At 38.1% G+C, this 17,882-nt stretch overlaps 1 protein-coding gene across 7 annotated transcripts in view; it reads left to right on the forward strand.

Moving 5' to 3' along the window:
- CHID1 (chitinase domain containing 1) overlaps positions 1-17,882 on the forward strand; it is a 95,193-nt gene that overhangs the window by 765 nt on the left and 76,546 nt on the right. For 2 of the 7 annotated variants that reach the window (XM_021555174.3, XM_085581592.1), the window contains exons 2-8: positions 1,025-1,091; positions 2,312-2,454; positions 3,633-3,779; positions 5,131-5,263; positions 6,139-6,183; positions 7,505-7,611; positions 8,888-8,949. In XM_021555174.3, coding sequence (XP_021410849.3) covers positions 2,329-2,454; positions 3,633-3,779; positions 5,131-5,263; positions 6,139-6,183; positions 7,505-7,611; positions 8,888-8,949 — 620 coding nt within the window. In that variant the 5' untranslated portion in view covers positions 1,025-1,091; positions 2,312-2,328. Of the gene's footprint in view, positions 1-211; positions 264-1,024; positions 1,092-2,301; positions 2,455-3,632; positions 3,780-5,130; positions 5,264-6,138; positions 6,184-7,504; positions 7,612-8,887; positions 8,950-17,882 lie in introns of those variants that run through there. The other 5 variants (XM_085581593.1, XM_085581595.1, XM_085581591.1 and 2 more) reach the window with 4 other exon arrangements.

Consider the following 17,882-nt stretch of genomic DNA (forward strand, 5'->3'; position numbering starts at 1 on the left):
ATTCTGTTTGCATTTTGCAGTGGCAGAGGACATAAAGAGTGCCAAGCTCAGACAGTTCTTCTGAGTTCAGCTAATTTGAGAAGTGTTAAAAAATGGCAGAGAGTTCATAGAAGTTTGATGAGGATTTGGTTTTGTAAAGCTTGCAAAATGGATGCCTGTATTTTCCATAAAGAGCATTTAAAGTCTGACCAATTTATTGTCTCTGTTACAGTGATGCCATCTACTTAATTTTCATTGATGTTGTTAAAGAACAAACTATTAAAGTAAGTGTCCAACCAAGAGTTTATACTGGACTGTCAGTAGCAGAAACCAATTTGCTACAGGCTCAGTGCTTCTGATAAATCTAGGAGTGGATGTTGACTTAACAATAATTGACAGATGGATACAATCCTGTCAAGGAAATGAGCACATTTTGATGACTAATTAGAGTTTAGGGGTGGTTTTTTAAGCTCCTGTTTTTCAGCTGTTAGATATTATCTTCTTTTCAGGGAAGTGGATGCTGTTGCTAATTGTTTCTGAAAGTGAAATCAAACACCTCTAAATCGATATATACAAGCTTCTGGGAGAATTGAGACCCTGTCCAAATAGTTAAGACTTGTATTGACTGTTCAGGCTCTCGATTGTTCCTCTCTGCAATGGTTCATAGATCTTGCCAAGTGAGATGGAACATAAAAGATACTACCAAAAGCAACCTGCCTTGTCTCATTTTTTAGAATGTGGAAAACAAAGGGGTTGCCAGTGACCTTGAAATCAAAGTAGAAGCATAAGACCTTAATTATTCATAATAAGAATTTCAAGCTGTACAGCAATCCAGCTTTTACCACACTCTCTGAAACCAAGAAATATTAGAAGGCTTTCTGCTTTTATTTTGCAGTTTATAAAAGACTTGACTAAAATTTTCAAATAGTTTTATACAGGAGGTTTTTTATGTTCTTTGGTGATACTGGCATTGTTTTTTTCAAGCACTTCTGCCATCATCCTTCTACTTTGTTGCCTAATCACATATTCCTCTCTTTTCCTGCAGAATCCCAAAATCCTATGGTAACTACCTCTGTTTTTTAAAATCCTAAGCCAGACAAATCCAAATACTAGTAAGTTTGTTGGGTTGTTGATTTCATGTCTGTTTCATTGAGTACATTTCCATTGAAGCTCTAAGGTTCCTTCTGCCACAGTACTCAGAGGCTGTCTTGTGTTGTGGGATCCTGCACCTGATGTTTTGTAGAGAAATAATGTACTGAAACTTTGAGCAGCACTTGTTATTAGTGCCAGTAGAACAAGTCTTATAAATATGATTTGTAGGAATGAGCTTGTAGGTCTTCAAAATGAGTGGTAGAGTAATATAGAAAGCAAGACAGTTTTTTAAGTTCAACAAAAATTCAGAATATTGGAAAGAACATATTTTCTTCTCCATCAGGATCTCATATTTATGAGAAGCAATTTGATACAGATCTAAAGCCCTAGTCCCCCATATGCCAATTTTTTTTACTGTTTTGTTCTTCACTACTGGGAGATAGGCTGGGAAATCTGTGCAACTTTTAACTGGGGAGAGATTGGAAAACAAACTCTGGCTGTATTTGACTTTTTTTTAAAGTCTTCCTACAGATACAAGGAGTGACAGATGAACACACAACAGAGCTATTGTCTACTAATTCTCAGTTTCTTTATTTGGAGCTAGGGCAAACTGTCAAAGTTATTCCTCTAGACAAAAAGGACATGCCTATCCCCCCCCCCTTTTTTTTTTTCTCTTCAATTTCTGTATCAGCGACTTGGCAAGGAATTGAAAACAAAGGTCTCACCTGTTGCAGTAAAGGCACGTAGCTGTAAGCATATAGCTATAATTCTTTATATCTGTTAATTAATTTATGACACAATGACCAGGCTATGTAGGAGCAGAAAAAAATATTATCTCTAATTTTCTATAGAAAAGGTAAGGTCGTACAATAATTGTTATGTGCAGCAGACATTTATCTCAGTTTCAGCTGTAAACAGTTGTACATCTTTAAGGGGATTCCATAAAAAGGAAGCTTCAAGGGTCCAGCCCACTTCATCTGTGAAACAGCTATTAAAACAAGGGACAAAAAAGGTGTTTGAGACCAGAAATAATCTCTCACAATGCAGTGGTTTTGTTGCCAGAGCAGAAGCACTGTTAAAACAATACTGCCTTAATAAGTCTGATTCTAAGAGAATTAGAAGAGCTAGAGAGATAAAAAGGGAGAAGAAAATAAAATTTCTTGACTTTTTTTAAACAAGAAAACAGAATGAAACTGTTAGATTCCTCTGTTCACAGAGATTTGAATCCTTATGTTTTCAGGAGGAGAGAAACTTGACATGGGGAAAAACACCATGAGGCTTCTCTGTGCTTCCCTTTCTCTTGCCATGGTATGCTGGCTAGCTGAAAGTACCCTGTCAAAAACAGATGCAAAGAAAGGTGCTACAAAAAAACTGGAGGAAAAGGTAAGGGAAATAACTGAAATTCTTGTCTTATCTAACGTGTAGTGAATTAAGTGAACTTTGGTAAATGGCCTCTACCTCTGTTAAAATAATGTTAATGCATTTCTGCTGAAGCTGATACCCGCAGATAAAACTTGAAACTGTCCTTTCCTTCAGCTTTTCTGTGTGTCACAAATGGTTCACTTCTTGAAATATATGATCTAGACTTCTGGATCTTTATCCTCTATGCAAGTTGCAGAAGCAGGAAGTTTTTGTCCCTCAGGGAACACACTTCCATGCCTTTGGAAACCAGGATGGGGAACAGTAGTTTGGGCCAAGAGCTCTAGGTCATTTACTGGTGGAACGGAGCTTTGCCAATGGGAAGGCTGTATTGTGATGGAAGATTTTGAAGAGCCTTCTAATCAGTTGTTCTTTTGCAGGCAGAAATTATTCAGAGTACCACAATAATCAGAGCAAGCAGAGCCAGCATGCTGAAGTCTCTCTTCACTTGCTGAGCATGTTCTTGTTTCCTGTCATTATGCATGTACACCTGTCACTGTTTGTATTACTTGCTCAACATCTACCAGGAAGCAAATCTCATTTGCAGGTAGTGAGGGTAATGAAAGGTGTTAAGGTAGGCCATATCCCTAAATTCCTTACAATGAATCAATAGATGGCTTCTGCATACCCACCATGAACATCTCATTTGATCTTCTCATTCTGTTTTTATCTGCTGGGTCAATTGAAGCATCTTCCCTAAAGAAGAGCATTTAAAATATTGACTTTCACAATGCAGCATTCTCAGACTAAAATATATCCAGTTTAAAAGCTGTCTTCAAATTCTTGGTTAAGAACTCTTAACCCATTTTTATTATTTTGGGGGTAACATGACAGAAAACATTGATTGGAAAACAGAGCACCATCAGCTGTCATAAATTATGTTCTTTACTCTTATAATGTCTTGGGTTTTGGTTTTTGCTTATGTGCTTTCTACCTTCCAAACAAAAAAAAGTTTACTGATGATGACAAATCATTTCTGAGGACTTGTATGTTTCAGTTCTAAATCAAAGTGCTCTGCATAATTTAAAATGAGTGCTCAGAGTTTAATGAAGTGATTTGTTTTGCTGTTGTTTTTAAAGTCTATTGCCACTGAAAGTGGCTGTTTCGTATAACTGGTTCTAATAACTGTCTGCTCTCCACAGAAGCTGCATTCTGATAAAAATGTTCAGGACCGGGGATTGGTAGTTGTGGATCCAAAAGCAAAGGATATTATACTGGAACATAAAAGTTATTGCTCCAAGATGAAGGAACGACATTTCTCAGGAGATGTTCTGGGATATATTACTCCTGTAAGTTGATACAATGAATAAAATTTGTGCTTTGCATGAATATGCAGCAGACTGTGCTAACCTGCAACTTTGCATCCCTGTTTTAAAAGTATTTTTATAGTAATGGAAGGCTGCTGGTCAAATGCAATCAAAGAGCCAGAGAAGTATTTGAGATTTTACTTGGGATTCAGGTGGTGTCAAACCCTTGTTCTCACATCTGTCTCTTGGAGGATGTCTAGGTCCTCTAGGAAGACGTATATTGTTTTTCCTCTCACTAGTGTTGTGCAATACACTTAGAGCAGGTACTGGGTGTGCAGTGGGAGCTGCAGGTTGTGCCTGGGTGGGAGCCCCAGGCAAGGGGCTGTGACCTGGTGCTGACCTTTCAGGCAGCAAAGGGCACAGGGACCTGTGGCAGTGGCCAGGTGACAGGACACTGGGACACAGGAGCCAAGGGCTCAGCAGAAAGACCCCAGACTATCACAGACATGGAGAGTACAAAACCTGGGGATTCCTTTGCTGGGGGTCCCTCCCCAGCGGCACCAGCTCGAGCTGTTTGTGTTAGTGCACCACTAGGATTCCAGACATCTGTGGCTCTGCCTTGGGAAACCCAGGGCTGAGCCAGCAAGGCAGCTCCATCTGACTGTGAGTGTGGGGTGTGCAGGGAGCCAAGAGGGACACACTGGGGTCACTGGAGTTGCCTTCAGTAGTAAAAGTTTGGAGTGGTGGGAGTGTGACTGCCAGAGTGGCTCCTAGATGGTCAGACAGGGAAGATTCCTTTATGCTGGTTTTGACAGGGATGAGGATGTTCTCCTGTCAGTGGTGAGTCAGGGGAAGTTGCAGTGTAGTCAGAACAGGAGGGATGCACCTCGAACCTGCTAAATCAACAATAACCATTGTATGCTGCCAAATTGATGTCAAACTGATGTCTTTTGCTATCCTGTCTCCTTCAGAGCATTCTTTCTTGAATGATAAATGTTTCATCCTTTTTTAGAGGATACTTTTCACTTGTTTCTGTCTTACACTGCTCAAAAGACAAATAGGTGCCTTATAAATTTTCACCTTTCTCAAGTTCTCTTGAACATAAATTCAGAGTCTGTAAATTCAAAACTGTGTGGGAATCTACAAGCCAGTTGCTGTAGTTCAGGTGAATTAGCACAATTTGAATATTGCCTTTTGTGTAGCTAGCAGAGCTTCCAGAGTACTTTCTTATTTAAATGAAAGCAATATCCCAGCAGGTTACCTCAAATTAATGAATAGGGATCTAGCAGATGATTGCACTTCTATTAAAGAGTTTATATTGGTCAAAAGCGAAGTGAACTGTATATCTTACTTCTGAGTCTCTTAATTTTTTTCCTTTTCTTTGTTTTTCAAGTGGAATAACCATGGCTATGACATTGCTAAAATATTTGGAAACAAATTTACACTAATCTCACCAGTTTGGTTACAAGTGAAGAGGAGAGGGAAGGAAAGGTTCCAATTCACTGGGCTCCATGATGCTGATCAAGGTGTTGTGTTTTTTTTTTTTTTTCTTTGCATATGAATTGCAACATTGTTGCATTTTTTTGTGTTTTCTTCAGATTGGACTTTCTGTCCTCACCTGCTTCCACATGTGTACATAGTTGATTTGTCAGAAAATATAAGTGGAAATGTTGGCTTTTCCACCATGATGTCCACGAAACCTCTCTTAAAAAATTAAAAGGCAAAGATCCTGTACAGGGGAAAACAGTGTTAGGTGTTGCACTGTGCAGTTGTTTACCTGTTGTGGGTTTTGGGTTTTTTTCTTTGCAAAAACCTTTAGGTGAATTTGTTTTAGAAAGGGAAGATAAATTTAATTTGAAGAGAATTTTTTCTCTTCATTGCAAGGAAAGTGGCAGCAAGATTAAATTTCAGCTAGTGTGTATTAGTTCATGGTTTTGAAGTTGACTGAATGTGAAATTTCATTTGAAATAGCTATAATTCTTACCGTGTTAGTGCCTACTAACAAATTCATCCTAGTGCAAAGACTGCCAAGAGGAGTGGATGGGACACTTTAAAATACCATCTGAAAAAAATCAAACATTCCTCCCAGGTGATGCCCAGTGGCTGCAGAAGTGTTACTCTGGGTAGGTACTAGGGCAGCTTCCACAGTGAGGCAGAACTAAGCAGGGAGGGGCTGGGTGGGGACTATTGTAAGGCTGTAGTGAATGCTGTGGTGCAGGTTCATGGCTTCAGATTCTCTGCATCACAGGATGTTCTGGCTGGGTGGATTATGAACTGCTAGTCTGTGGCAGGAAGATGTGTATAATGAAGCTATGCTACATCATTTGAAGAATGCTTGAAAATATGTTATCATTGTCAACATAATTTATATTTTATCAGCTGTCTTGATACTGTTTGACAGGCTGGATGAAAGATGTGAGAAAAACCTCCAGAAACATAAAAATAGGTGAGCATCTGGTTTATGTTTGTTTGCTTGCTTTTTATTTTATTTAGCTTCTAGGAGAGGAAAGTAAGGCTTTCTTCCAGGTCTGCATGGGAGGAAGGAAGATTACATCAGCACAGCTGTATGAAGATGTCTGAGAAGAAAAATTAAAGCAGTTAACTGTAGATAGTTAAGTAACTCAAGTGTTGGCCCTCTTGATGCCTTAGTTTTGCCTTAGCTTCTTGTCTCTGAATAAATCCTGGGTTACAGTGCCCTCCATGGAGGGATACTAGTATATAACACGGTGTGCCTCCCTGGGGAAAGAAGTCTTTAAATCTTGTTGCTTGGGGTTCTGTGTAGTTAAAAAGAAAAAAAAAATCCCAAATCTGAGTCAGTGATTCAGAATTTCCTGCATGATGGAAAAGTCTTGCTTTGTCTCTTCTCCCCTTAAAGCTAGGAACTCATGGGATATACTGCAGTGTGTGTCTTTAGGGAAAATTGCAAACATTGGTGTAGAGATTCTGCTGTGCTAGACTTCTTACATTTGTCTATAGCAAGAATTCTGTGGAACTGTGAAATGCTTCTTGATTCAGAAGGGAGTATGAAATTTGAAATGTATTAGAAAAATTGAAGTCAGATATTCTAATGTACTTCAGCTGCCAGAGGGTAAAGCCTTTGAAATCTCTATACTTTTCTAAAACAGTCTTTTACAACTATGGTAGTTAGAAGGGGCTTAGACATGGCTCCATAAAATCCACTGCCTTTTCCTGAAGGCATGATTGTCAACTGTTCCAACAGAAGTTTTCCTGTCTATTTATTTAATGTTTTGTGTTTTTAGGAAAAAAAAAAAAAAAAAAAAAAAAGACATAAGCTCAAGTGCTTCCCAAAAGTAAAAATTTGTCTTAGGGCATTGAGTTGAGTAGAAGAGTGAAGTAATGTAGAGCTGTGTATGGAGTAAATTAGAGTTTGAGATGAACTTTTCTACCTCATTATTGTGGTAGAAGAGATGCACAACTTAAAGACTGTGTCTTGTGTTGTTGCCTCTACTTGAGGCCCTGAGTGATAGTTCAGTTAATATCATTCAATCAAATGAAGGTATCTTCTCTTAAAACTTGCATCAGTGCTGATCACTAACTACATTTAAAATTAAGAAGAATGTTCTACAGTGTCAATTTATCTATGCTGTTGAAGTTGGTCAGAGTGAAAAAGCAATGAGCTCTGTCACAGGATATGATTTTTATTGGCATCTCTGCTTGTATTTGCTGTATTCTGTTTCTGCAGAATCATTCCAGTGTAGATAATAAATTCCTTATTTTCTCTACTGATTGACAACTTTGCCTGATAGTGCCTCGAATTTTGTTTGATGGCTGGACTTACCAAGACTTTGAGAGTGTTTTTGGCAGTGAAGATGAGATAGAGGAACTTTCCAAGAACATGGTTCTGCTAGCCAAGGTAAAAAAGCTATTAATGAAGCTTATAAAATAGTGTGAGATGATACTTGATTCCTTTTGTAATAGTTGTTTTCTCATATCTTGTGATTTTGTATTCTACAAAATAAAATTTGCTCAAAGCAATATTGAGGGTTCTTATAGTGTGTCTGACTATGTTTCCAGTTTCTGTAAATATGAAATGTAGCAACACTTAAGTGCAGGTGACTGAGTCTATTGTGAGACTACATCAGTCTGATCAACATAACCTTATTGTCACTGGCAGCTGCACTCATGATTTTTGCTGCTTTAAATTACTTTTACATTTCTATTAGAAATATAATTATTGAGCTGTGGCTAAACCGCTTAATGGTATTTTCTGATAGGCAGAAAAAGAGTCATAAGTGCAATGAGTACTGTTTTCTGTACAGGAATGCATTCAGGCTCAGTGTGGTAAAGCTAAGGAACTACTTTTAATACCAAGAAACACTCACTAGATATGTATTACTGAACAGTTTTGCTCATGTCTGATCAACCAGTGTCCTCAAAATGTTAAGAGACTAGGGAGAGGAGGAAAAGAATTTTGCTAAGATTTCTGGCCAACCCCTTTCCTAATGGCTTTAGAGCTATATGAGAATAGACAAGTTGCACCCAAAAGACATTCAGCATTAGTGGTTGATTCATAGCAGCCTGTTTATTGTCAGAATATGAATTCTCACTTGCTACATGACGTAAAGAAATCTTATAGTGCTCTAGAGGAAATTGGATGTAGAGCTAAACTGAGTAATTTCTTAAAATTTGTAACCAATATATCAATTTTAGGTCCTCAGTAACACTTGACCTCTTAAGGATGTCAACTCAAGTACAACAGTATCCTTGATCATGCTAAGAATAAATTATCAAAAGAGAGACTACTTGTGGGAGATACTTGGAATCATGTCTATGCCAAATTAGCATTTACGTCTTCAGACTCAAGAGAGAATGAGTTTTTTCCCTGATATACAAGTAAAAGTGTGTCAAATCATTTGCTTAACATCTACCTTTCATTAGTGTCTGAATTTTCCTAATACAATATTGGCTTTTTCTGTAAAAATAGATATAATGGATAACTAATAGAGATTTTCAACTTTTGCATGTTTGTGTTTGTTAAATGATTTAAATTTCTCTTTGTCTTCTCCATGAAATACTGTGTTAAAGATGAATCTGGTGTAAGGCTACAAAGCATATTCCATCTGTAATAGTACAGGAAAAATAACTGCATGGTCATTAACTATGTGTTGTTGATAATTCTCTTTATTTAGAATGAAAATTTTGATGGTTTTGTAGTTGAAGTGTGGAGTCAACTGGGAAATCAAAAGAAAACGTGAGTATAAATCTCTAGGAAGCATTTCCTAAAAATCAGCTCCTTTAAAGCATCCTTTTAATTTGTCCATGTTGATTTGAATATGTCTTTATAAATAAATACACTTAATTCTAGAACAACTAAACGTTATTCTGCTTGTCTTACAGTGAAGTAGAGGGGTTTACCTCACTCTACATAAGATCAAAGATTACATCATAACCTTCACAGTGGGTTTATCAGGCCATGTTAGTCTTTCATTCTTGAGTTTTGCATGATGTAACTTGTACGAGAGCTAAAGAGTTCCTGTACAGTTGCACACTCACTCCCACATTGGCACTGGCCTTTATCATAACAGTGTTTGGTTTGGGTTACTGGGTGAGGCTTGGAACAGTGTGATACTTTCAAGACCTAAAGCCAAACTTCTACTTCATGAGGAAAAGGCAAAATATGGTGGTGAAATTATGGTTCAATGCAGGAATCTGAAGATTTTGGGTTAGTTTCTCAGGACATTCAGGCATCCTTTTCTCTAAAGCACAGTGTTTCTTACAGATCTCTGTTGCCTAAAATGTCTGGGGGAAAATAGCTTCAAGAAAGCTGCAGAGAATGCAGACTTCATTATGGAAGGCTTTCACCTTTCAAAAAATGATTACTTCAGGTTATTCTGGCTAGGGCAAATGCTGCTGACTGATGGCATGTATTACTTCTCAAACTGAGTGTGCTATTAGCAGTCCTACCTTTTTTCTATAAAATTAACACTTGGAAACAAAAAATGGAAACTACAGAATCTTTTCAGCTTTGTAAAGGGCTCCATCAATTGCCCTGCAATGAGTAATCCTTCAGCTATATGCTCTTGCTTATAATTAGGTAATTTTCCAGGTTGCTCGTAAGAGCTTATCTGTATCCTGAGTTCTGAACCTAGTGCAGTGTCTTAATAAAGTAGCCAATAAGGTGACTGAAGCAATGACTAACTGCCAGTCAGAAGTGGGTGGTAGTGGTCATTTTATTTACTATGCATACTGTATTTAAGTAAAATCAGCAGTTTTCCTATTAGTTAACATATAAGACAGACTGTGTAACTGTCATTTTAAGACTCACTGAAGATAATTGTAAACATGCTGGCATGAAAGTACTGTATTGCAAATGAAACACATAAGCACTAACTAACACTATTAGCCCCAGGGTGAGTCTATTTGTGGCATGATAGAAATACTGCTCTCTTCCAGGACTAATGTTGGTCTAAAACAGTGTTGTTTCACAGAATCACAGAATAAGCTGAGTTGGAAGGGATCCACAAGGATCATTGGGTCCAGCTCCTGTCCCTGCACAGCACCATCCCCAGGAGTCACACCATGTGTGTTGTCCAAAGACTTTCTGAGCTCTGTCAGGCTGGTGCTGTGAGCACTTCCCTGGAGAGCCTGTTCCAGTACCCAAGCACCCTCTGGGTGGAAAACCTTTTTTAATATCCAATCTAAACATCCCCTGATGCAACAACTGTTACCAGTGTCTGCCCCTCCTCTTCCCCTTATGAAGAAGTTGTAAATGGAATGAGGTCTGCCCTCAGTCTCCTCCATGCTGAGCAGACCAAGTGACCTCAGCTGCTCCTCACACAGCTTCCCCTCAAGGCCTTCACCATCCTCATGCCCCTCCTTTGGACAATCTCTAATAGTTTCAGCTCATTTTAATATTGTGACACCCAAAACTGCCCCCAGCACTGGAGGTGAGGCTGCCCCAGTGCAGAGCAGAGGGGACAGTCCCCTCCCTTGCCCAGCTGTGCCTGATGCCCCCAGGACAGGCTTGGCCCTCCTGGCTGCCAGGGCACTGCAGACTGAGAGCCAGCTTCTCACAGAACCAGGAGCCCCAGGGCCCTTTCCGCAGCACAGTTTACCTAACTGCTGGACATTTTGTCCAGAAGGACACTATGAAAAACAGGTGTCATAAAAACTGTTTATACAGGAGATACTGCTGTTTAGTTGCCTCAGCCTTCAGTTACCTGAGTGTTATTTAGGTGAAGCACCACTTTCATTCACTATCTGTCTGTTATTCATAGAAAGGAGTGGGAAGTATCTTCCATAATTTCTGAAAAGGAAAGGGTTATTCTCACACCATATAATGGTAACTGGTATGTGTAATCATATGTGGTCACTGTGAACAACACTTATCCTAACTTAAATGTGAGATTTTGTCACAAAAGCATAAAGGGAAACAAGTTAGGAATTGCAGTTTTTCTTCCATTTCAAGACCTGATCTAAGGGCTTTATTGGAAACTCATCAGTGTGTTTTTCCTCCTTTTATTGCTGTGTCCCTAGAAATGGTTAGGGCATTTAAGTTGAACAGTGCCTTGGGTTGGGCTTGCAGCATTCTGAATTATGCCAGTTGAGACAGAAGCTGGGCTCAGTGTGCAGTTAAAGCTGTTTTGTGAATGTGTGAAACTCACAGCATTACATGGTAATTTTGTCTTATGATGCTTTTAAGTTGTGGGACCATTGTCTTCATTTTGAGATTGTGTTTTCCTATCACTAGCTTTGAAACTCAATGGCTTGGCTATCCAGTGCCCAGGAGTTTTCCCTAATAATGTATTTGGAGGGAACAACTTCTTAGAACAGAAGGGGAAAAATTAAGTTAATTTATTACGTTGGCAAGCTTGTATTTTTTTTTGCACTTTGAGTGCTATTACTTTGGGATCAGTTAATTTCATTTTGAGTAGCAGAGCAGAATTTTTCTGGGTAAGCATGGACAGTCTTTTGCTTCGCATGAGTTGTTGGAAGAGCTGGAGCAGCGCAATGCCTCCTTTAGCCCAGAGAGTGGCAATATTGTAACGCGAGTCACGATACATTTAACACCTGATCTTCCTTCAGCTGTGTCTTTCGAAAGTGGCAAACCCCGGTAGTAAAGCAAGTTCTTAACCTTGGAAAGGTGGGGATTAATTCGCAGGAGATGTCAGCACAGAGGTGAACCCTAATCCTTTGGAGATGTGAAGTGCTTGTAGGATGGTATTTCTGCATGCTCCAAATGAAGCATCTGTCATAACTTAGGTCAAGTGTAGGCTTTCCTGGTTCAGATCCTTCAAGGGCAAATGTCTGGAAGTAGTTTAACCTGCTTCTAGTTAAAGGGACAAAAGATCATAATAATGCTCCTGGGAACAGATATGTTGCCTTCAAACTACTTTCAGAGCAGTCTGACAATATAAGGAGACCTGCCTAGCTAATAGAGTTTATTCAAGTTATTTAATGTGAACATGTTTTAGTTTAAAATAAAATAAAAATAAATCCCTTTTTTCCCTGACATACAAGGAATAATCTCACATAGGCAGTTAGAACAGGTTATTGAAACTCAACACAGGTGCATAAAAATGTATGGTATACACTGTAGCTGCCAGCTTGCTTTATGCAATGTTAGAGCAGTGGTGTCGATCTAGGAGAAGTATTACACAGAGAATCATTATGGTTTTCATTTTTCAGAACTTAAATTAAGTGCCTACCTAGCCGTTATATTAATAAATGGCACTCAATTATTCTGTATATTTCATATATCTATGTTGGGAGGAAAGCTATGGAAATTATTCCTGTAATGTTTTTAACTGTGTTATGGAAAAGATCTGAGATCCCATCCAATGCACTGCACTAGTGGTGCAGGAACACTTGATACAGCACAGATTTCTTTATCCAGCTTAAAATGACAAGGACAGGATTTCCTTATGGAACATTTGTGCCTGATATGAAGATTCAGCTACAAAATCAGCATCCGCTCTCTGAAGACAATGTGCAGTCATAATTTCTAGCAGAGTGCCCCCAGAAGCAGGTGAGTCTGCAAAAGAATCTGAAAACCTGGTAATTAGAGTCATAACTCACCAAGAAACTGGGCTATGATTTAAAAACTACTTCATATATCAGAAAGCTGAATTAATTGCAGCTGAAGGTCTCTTCTCAATTGATCTCAGGTGAGTAAGTGTCCCATAAGATACCACTTTTCAATAGCTGAACCTGAATATTGGATGGGCATTTTCATAACACATGCAGTCCCTTGATACTGAGGCTTAAGAATTGCCTAAAAACTTTGTGATGATTAAATTATGTAAGAATCTTCATCTAACAGGTTAACAGTGCTAGCTCTTCAGTAACACATAAATCCTGTGACCAACCTCTTTAAGAACCTGTGATCTCTGAGCACTTTTAAAATTAGATAAGCTTAGACACTTCTCTCAACCCTTTGCATGCTTCTAGAAAACCTTTCTCTTTTGGGGTACTCAAGTCAACTTTAGAAATTAATGAAAATTTCTCCTTTGAGGTCCAAGGAGTTATCTAAGAGTCTTCAGTTTCCTGTTTATTCTAGCTGGCATCACAGATGAGGTGAAATGTTGCTAAGAAGTTAAGTTGCTGGCATCCACTAAAACATGAAATTCTGTGGTTTCAGGCTCACTACATATCTTCTGTTTTATGTCTTCTTAAGCAGAACTAACTCAAACTAGTTTGGGTTTTTTCTAGAACAAAGATTTTTCAATCATTCTAGTTTAGGGTTATAGAATTGTTCTGTAATGCTTAGCAGACTCAAGTCTTAAATTATATAAGTCCTTTGTGCTCTTTATTTTGCATGTTCATTAAATGTTAATTTATCAACATTATCAATTTTTATAAGAGAATTATGTGCCTGGATGTATCTGCCTGCTTTCATGTTAGATATCCTGAGCAGCCTCTTCTCTGGCTGTTCACATAGGAGCCTTGGTGTCTCGAGTCTTACACAGCAGTGCACGCTATGTATACTTTCACATGTTGAAAATAGCATTAGGATCTTCCATTTAAGTTCTTAATTTTAGAATTAACACCCATCCATCTGAAGAACCTGAATTGCTTTGATATGTGTGGGGGGGTCTGTTTTGGGGGCTTTATAGTGACCACTTCAGGCTCTTGCAGATGTCTAATACGGATACTTTGAAGTACCCTCTGTAACACTGGTACCTACTTCTTTCCTGTGTTTTCTGGGAATAGAATTATTAATATACAAATCAGAGTGGCATCAAATTTAATGGGAGGTGAAAGACTGCATCTAACTGATGCTGCTTCCTTTCATACTAGCAATCATTGCACAGTGAAAAAGGGTTCAGCTGCCCACCTCTTACCCTAACACATAGGAAAGTAGGCTCCTAATAGAAATCTAAATGGGCTAAGATAGCCTATGCAGATGATACCTCAACTCTAATTTGTTTTGTGGCTTCTTATAGTTTAAACCTACTTCTTCTTAAATAACTCTTTTTTTTTTCTAAAACTTTCTTGCCTGATTTTGCAATGCAATATTTCAAGTTATTAATTTCCTGTCATTTAAGTTTAGAAATGTACATGGCAGAAATATTGAGATGTGAGCAGGCAAAGGTTCTCCTGATTATTTACTTAACAGCTAGACAAGACCATGTCTCACTTACTAATCTCAATTGTGGGTTTATTGTGTGGGTTTATTTTTCTCCAAAGACCTGGATATGTTGTGAAAAAGGCATAATATACTCATAATACTCTCACAGGCTACATAAAAATGCACACAATATTCTGATCAGTCCAGAATTACTTCGCAGATGGCACTGCCATCACACAGAATCAATCTGAAAAACATTATTTTTTTGGTCACTCTATGCAGAAGATGACCTTCAGGCATCTTATTAATGTTGGTAGGAGTATAGGAGGAAAAATTCTTCTGGTAGTTGTATCCTTCATGTTAGTCCCTGAAAAATTAATCTATTAATCAAAGATTTGCCATAATTCACTCCAGTTTCTTGGTATTAACTAGGCAGTGAAATGGCAGAAAAGGGCAATTTCTTTTTCAAGTAGACAGCTTTATTTTGTCCAATTTTCTTGACAAGGCATAAATTTTAGGGAGCAGTGACTCCCAATTTATGCAGAAAGGTTGCTGATGTTGGAAAGCTGCAGAGCTTTGAAGGATGGTGTAACTGAAGGGAAGGTGTGAAAACCTTTCATATCTTCTGCAAGGCCTTTCAAATGCATTGACATCCCACTCTTGTGCACTGAAGTAAACTGTTCTAAAAGGTGTTAAAAACACAGTAGACCAGCAATGCTGGAAAAAGTGATTTTTGGAAAAATAAGCTTGCCACAAACTATGGATGATGAAAATTTGGTGGTCTGCATACTTTATAGGGGACAAGGTACTTTAAAATCATAAACACTTGAAAAATTGAACTACCAAATAGTAATGATAAGTGAAGGCCTGAAACAGTGTGAATGAAGTAGACCTTAGCTCAAGATAGACTCTTAAAGCTGCCAATATTTCAGTAGCTACTCTGAAGTTAAACTTTACTATAGTGAAGTGTCTGGTAAATATTTAATGAAGCTTTTTTAGAAAGATTGATTCTATTCCTACTTTCCTGTACCTCATTATAATGTTTAAAAGTCAGCAGCTTTTCTTTCAAAATTGCCAATGGTAACATTGGAGAATATTGCATTTAAAACACTAAAAAACACTGTTGAGACACAGTAAAGTTTTAATTTATAGCACAATAAATGAACATTGTGCTCTTGCTCTTTGGAGGAGAGGGGAAAAGTGCACATTTGATTTATTTCATCTGTCTTGGCCAGCACATGGAAGTGAGCCTACATTCAGTCTTTAGCCATTAATCCTGCCTGATTTGCCAGAAAGTTTTCAGGACCCAGAACCCTGGCTTGACAGGTTAGTGAATAGATACTAATTTGGGTTTCTTGAGCAAGAATCTGCAATTGTGCAGCTGTCCTTTTTCTTCTTGACCTCCTTCAAGTTGAAGGTAATTATTTTTCAGCCAGATCAATACTGATTGAATTTTGTGGGGGGAGGATAGGAAGTGGCTGTTTATATGTAGCCTGTTCTAGAGTCCTGAGTGTACCAACAGTCCAAACTGCATTCCCACCCCTTTTTCAGGCCACAAATCTCTGTTCTGTGTTTACAGTTGTAGGTTATGGGTCTACACTTATATGTTTCAAAATATGACTTTTTTTGCAGTCACTGTTTTTGTGGGTGTGTCACTGCCTTTGTGGATAAGTTTTTGCCTGTGCAGAATGGGAGTGAGGATCTTAACCTTGTTTCTAAATTGAAAAGTTGTTATCTTGTTCTATACCTATGCTAGGGTTTTTTTGTCCTATCCCACCCTTCTTTTTATCCTTTCATAGTCTCAAGAGTTAAAGTCAGCAAATGTTTCACATGGAGTAGAGTTCTCAAAGCTCCTACAGCTAACAAAGCCAGCCAGGCAGAGAAGAGAGATCCTTGCTGATGAACACTGGAATAATCTCAAGACGAGAGGAATTTATTATTTGGTCAAATTTATCTTACATATGGCATGTCTGACATCTAATAAAGGTTGAGTTATACTGTAGTTCAGGCATAATTAGTTAAAAGGGTGACTAAGCCATGAGGAAGAAATGAGTGGGAAAGCTTGGTTACCTAGTTTTAATACTGATTATAGTTTTTGATAAGATTATGTCATGTGGGAGTTGTGATAGATGTATATGTTTGTGTCAATAAATGTCTGTTTAGCTTAGTGTTGTAATTTTTTAATGTGCTCCTATGGAAAAGGATTCTTCTATTCTATAATTGTTGTGTCTGAAGAGTGGCACTCCTAACGTGGAATGCATGTGGTAAAGTAGCAGGGGGGAAAGCTGTTGGCTTCCCAGAGCAAGAATCATAGAAATACATGCTGCAGACAACCCAAAAGCTGATTTCTGTATCCCATGTCTTCCCCAAAAAGAGAACTCTAGGTGGCAGTGTGATAGTTCATTGTTAAGGGCTGTCCGGCACAGCTAGCTCTAAAATTGTAAGCACAAAATATTGCTAGTATTGGAAAGGTGATAAAACATGCTTTATTTGCTTGCCAGGATTTTGAGAGTAATGGCTTTTGTAGGCCCTAGGAAGTTTTCATCAGGCATCAAACCATTTCAGGGAAAATGGAAATACTTGGTTACCTTTGGATAGTGTTTCAAGTATAATCACTGTGATTGATAATTATATAGGAAGAGCAATAGCTTCAGGAGAATATCTCTAGAATTATACTGCCTTGAAAGACATGACAGTACCAAGATTTTTTTTCTGAGAGTTCAGGTCTAATCCAGTTTAAGTGGAGCAAAGAGCTTGCATAGTGGCTTTTGTCTATTCTGCCTTTCCTGCTTAAGCACTTTAAGCCTCCTGGAATGGATGGTGAAGTTGCTTTCTATTTGGTTGTGGTTCAAGTGTAGCCCTAAACAGATCTAGAGTTCTGTACTAATACCATCTGACTGTGTTTGTGGATCCTTGTGGCCAGGTGAAAAATATGAAAGTTAACTTCGTTCTGAAGACTCAAATGACTTAAGAAAGGCACTCAGAAGAGCCATGTTTGTAGTGCAAATTTAAGGTAATCTTGGATCCTCTTAAGGCGACACTAAACTTTGTTTCTGCAGATTGAAGGTTTTTCTGTTAACATCAACCTTCCAGTTAGGAGTGCTAAAACCAGTTTGCCTAAGAATTTGAAAGTTTATTTTGCTATTGAAATACCAAGAATATGGATATGAAAATCAGCTTTTGTGGAATTTAAATGATACAGACAGAAGATGCTATTTCCAAATACAATATTGTCACACATATTTTGTAGGTATACAGTGTAGTATGGGGAAACAAAAAGATTACTTATACAGGAAAAAAAAAAGCAGAAGAAATGTTTCTAAACACAGGCCTCAGAAATAGCCCCTGAAGAGTGCATATTCTGCTGTGAAAGTATCTTCACAAAATCTTGTGTGCAGCAACACAGTGGCAGCTTTTTCTTCAAAATTTACTTCAGAGTAGTGTTTGGTTCTTCTATTGATCTAATTATTTTCACCAAAAATGACCTCAAGAATTGACCTGCTCTGATAAAGTAGGCTGTCTTGTTTTATTTGCTAACAATGCATAATTAAAAAAAAAAAAATAAAACTAAGAAACACTTAGAACCCAAGGTTTCAATAAAACTAAGACTGTCT

This window comes from Lonchura striata, chromosome 5 (genome assembly GCF_050655825.1).
Source record: "Lonchura striata isolate lonStrDom1 chromosome 5, ASM5065582v1, whole genome shotgun sequence".
Lineage (NCBI taxonomy): Eukaryota > Metazoa > Chordata > Aves > Passeriformes > Estrildidae > Lonchura > Lonchura striata.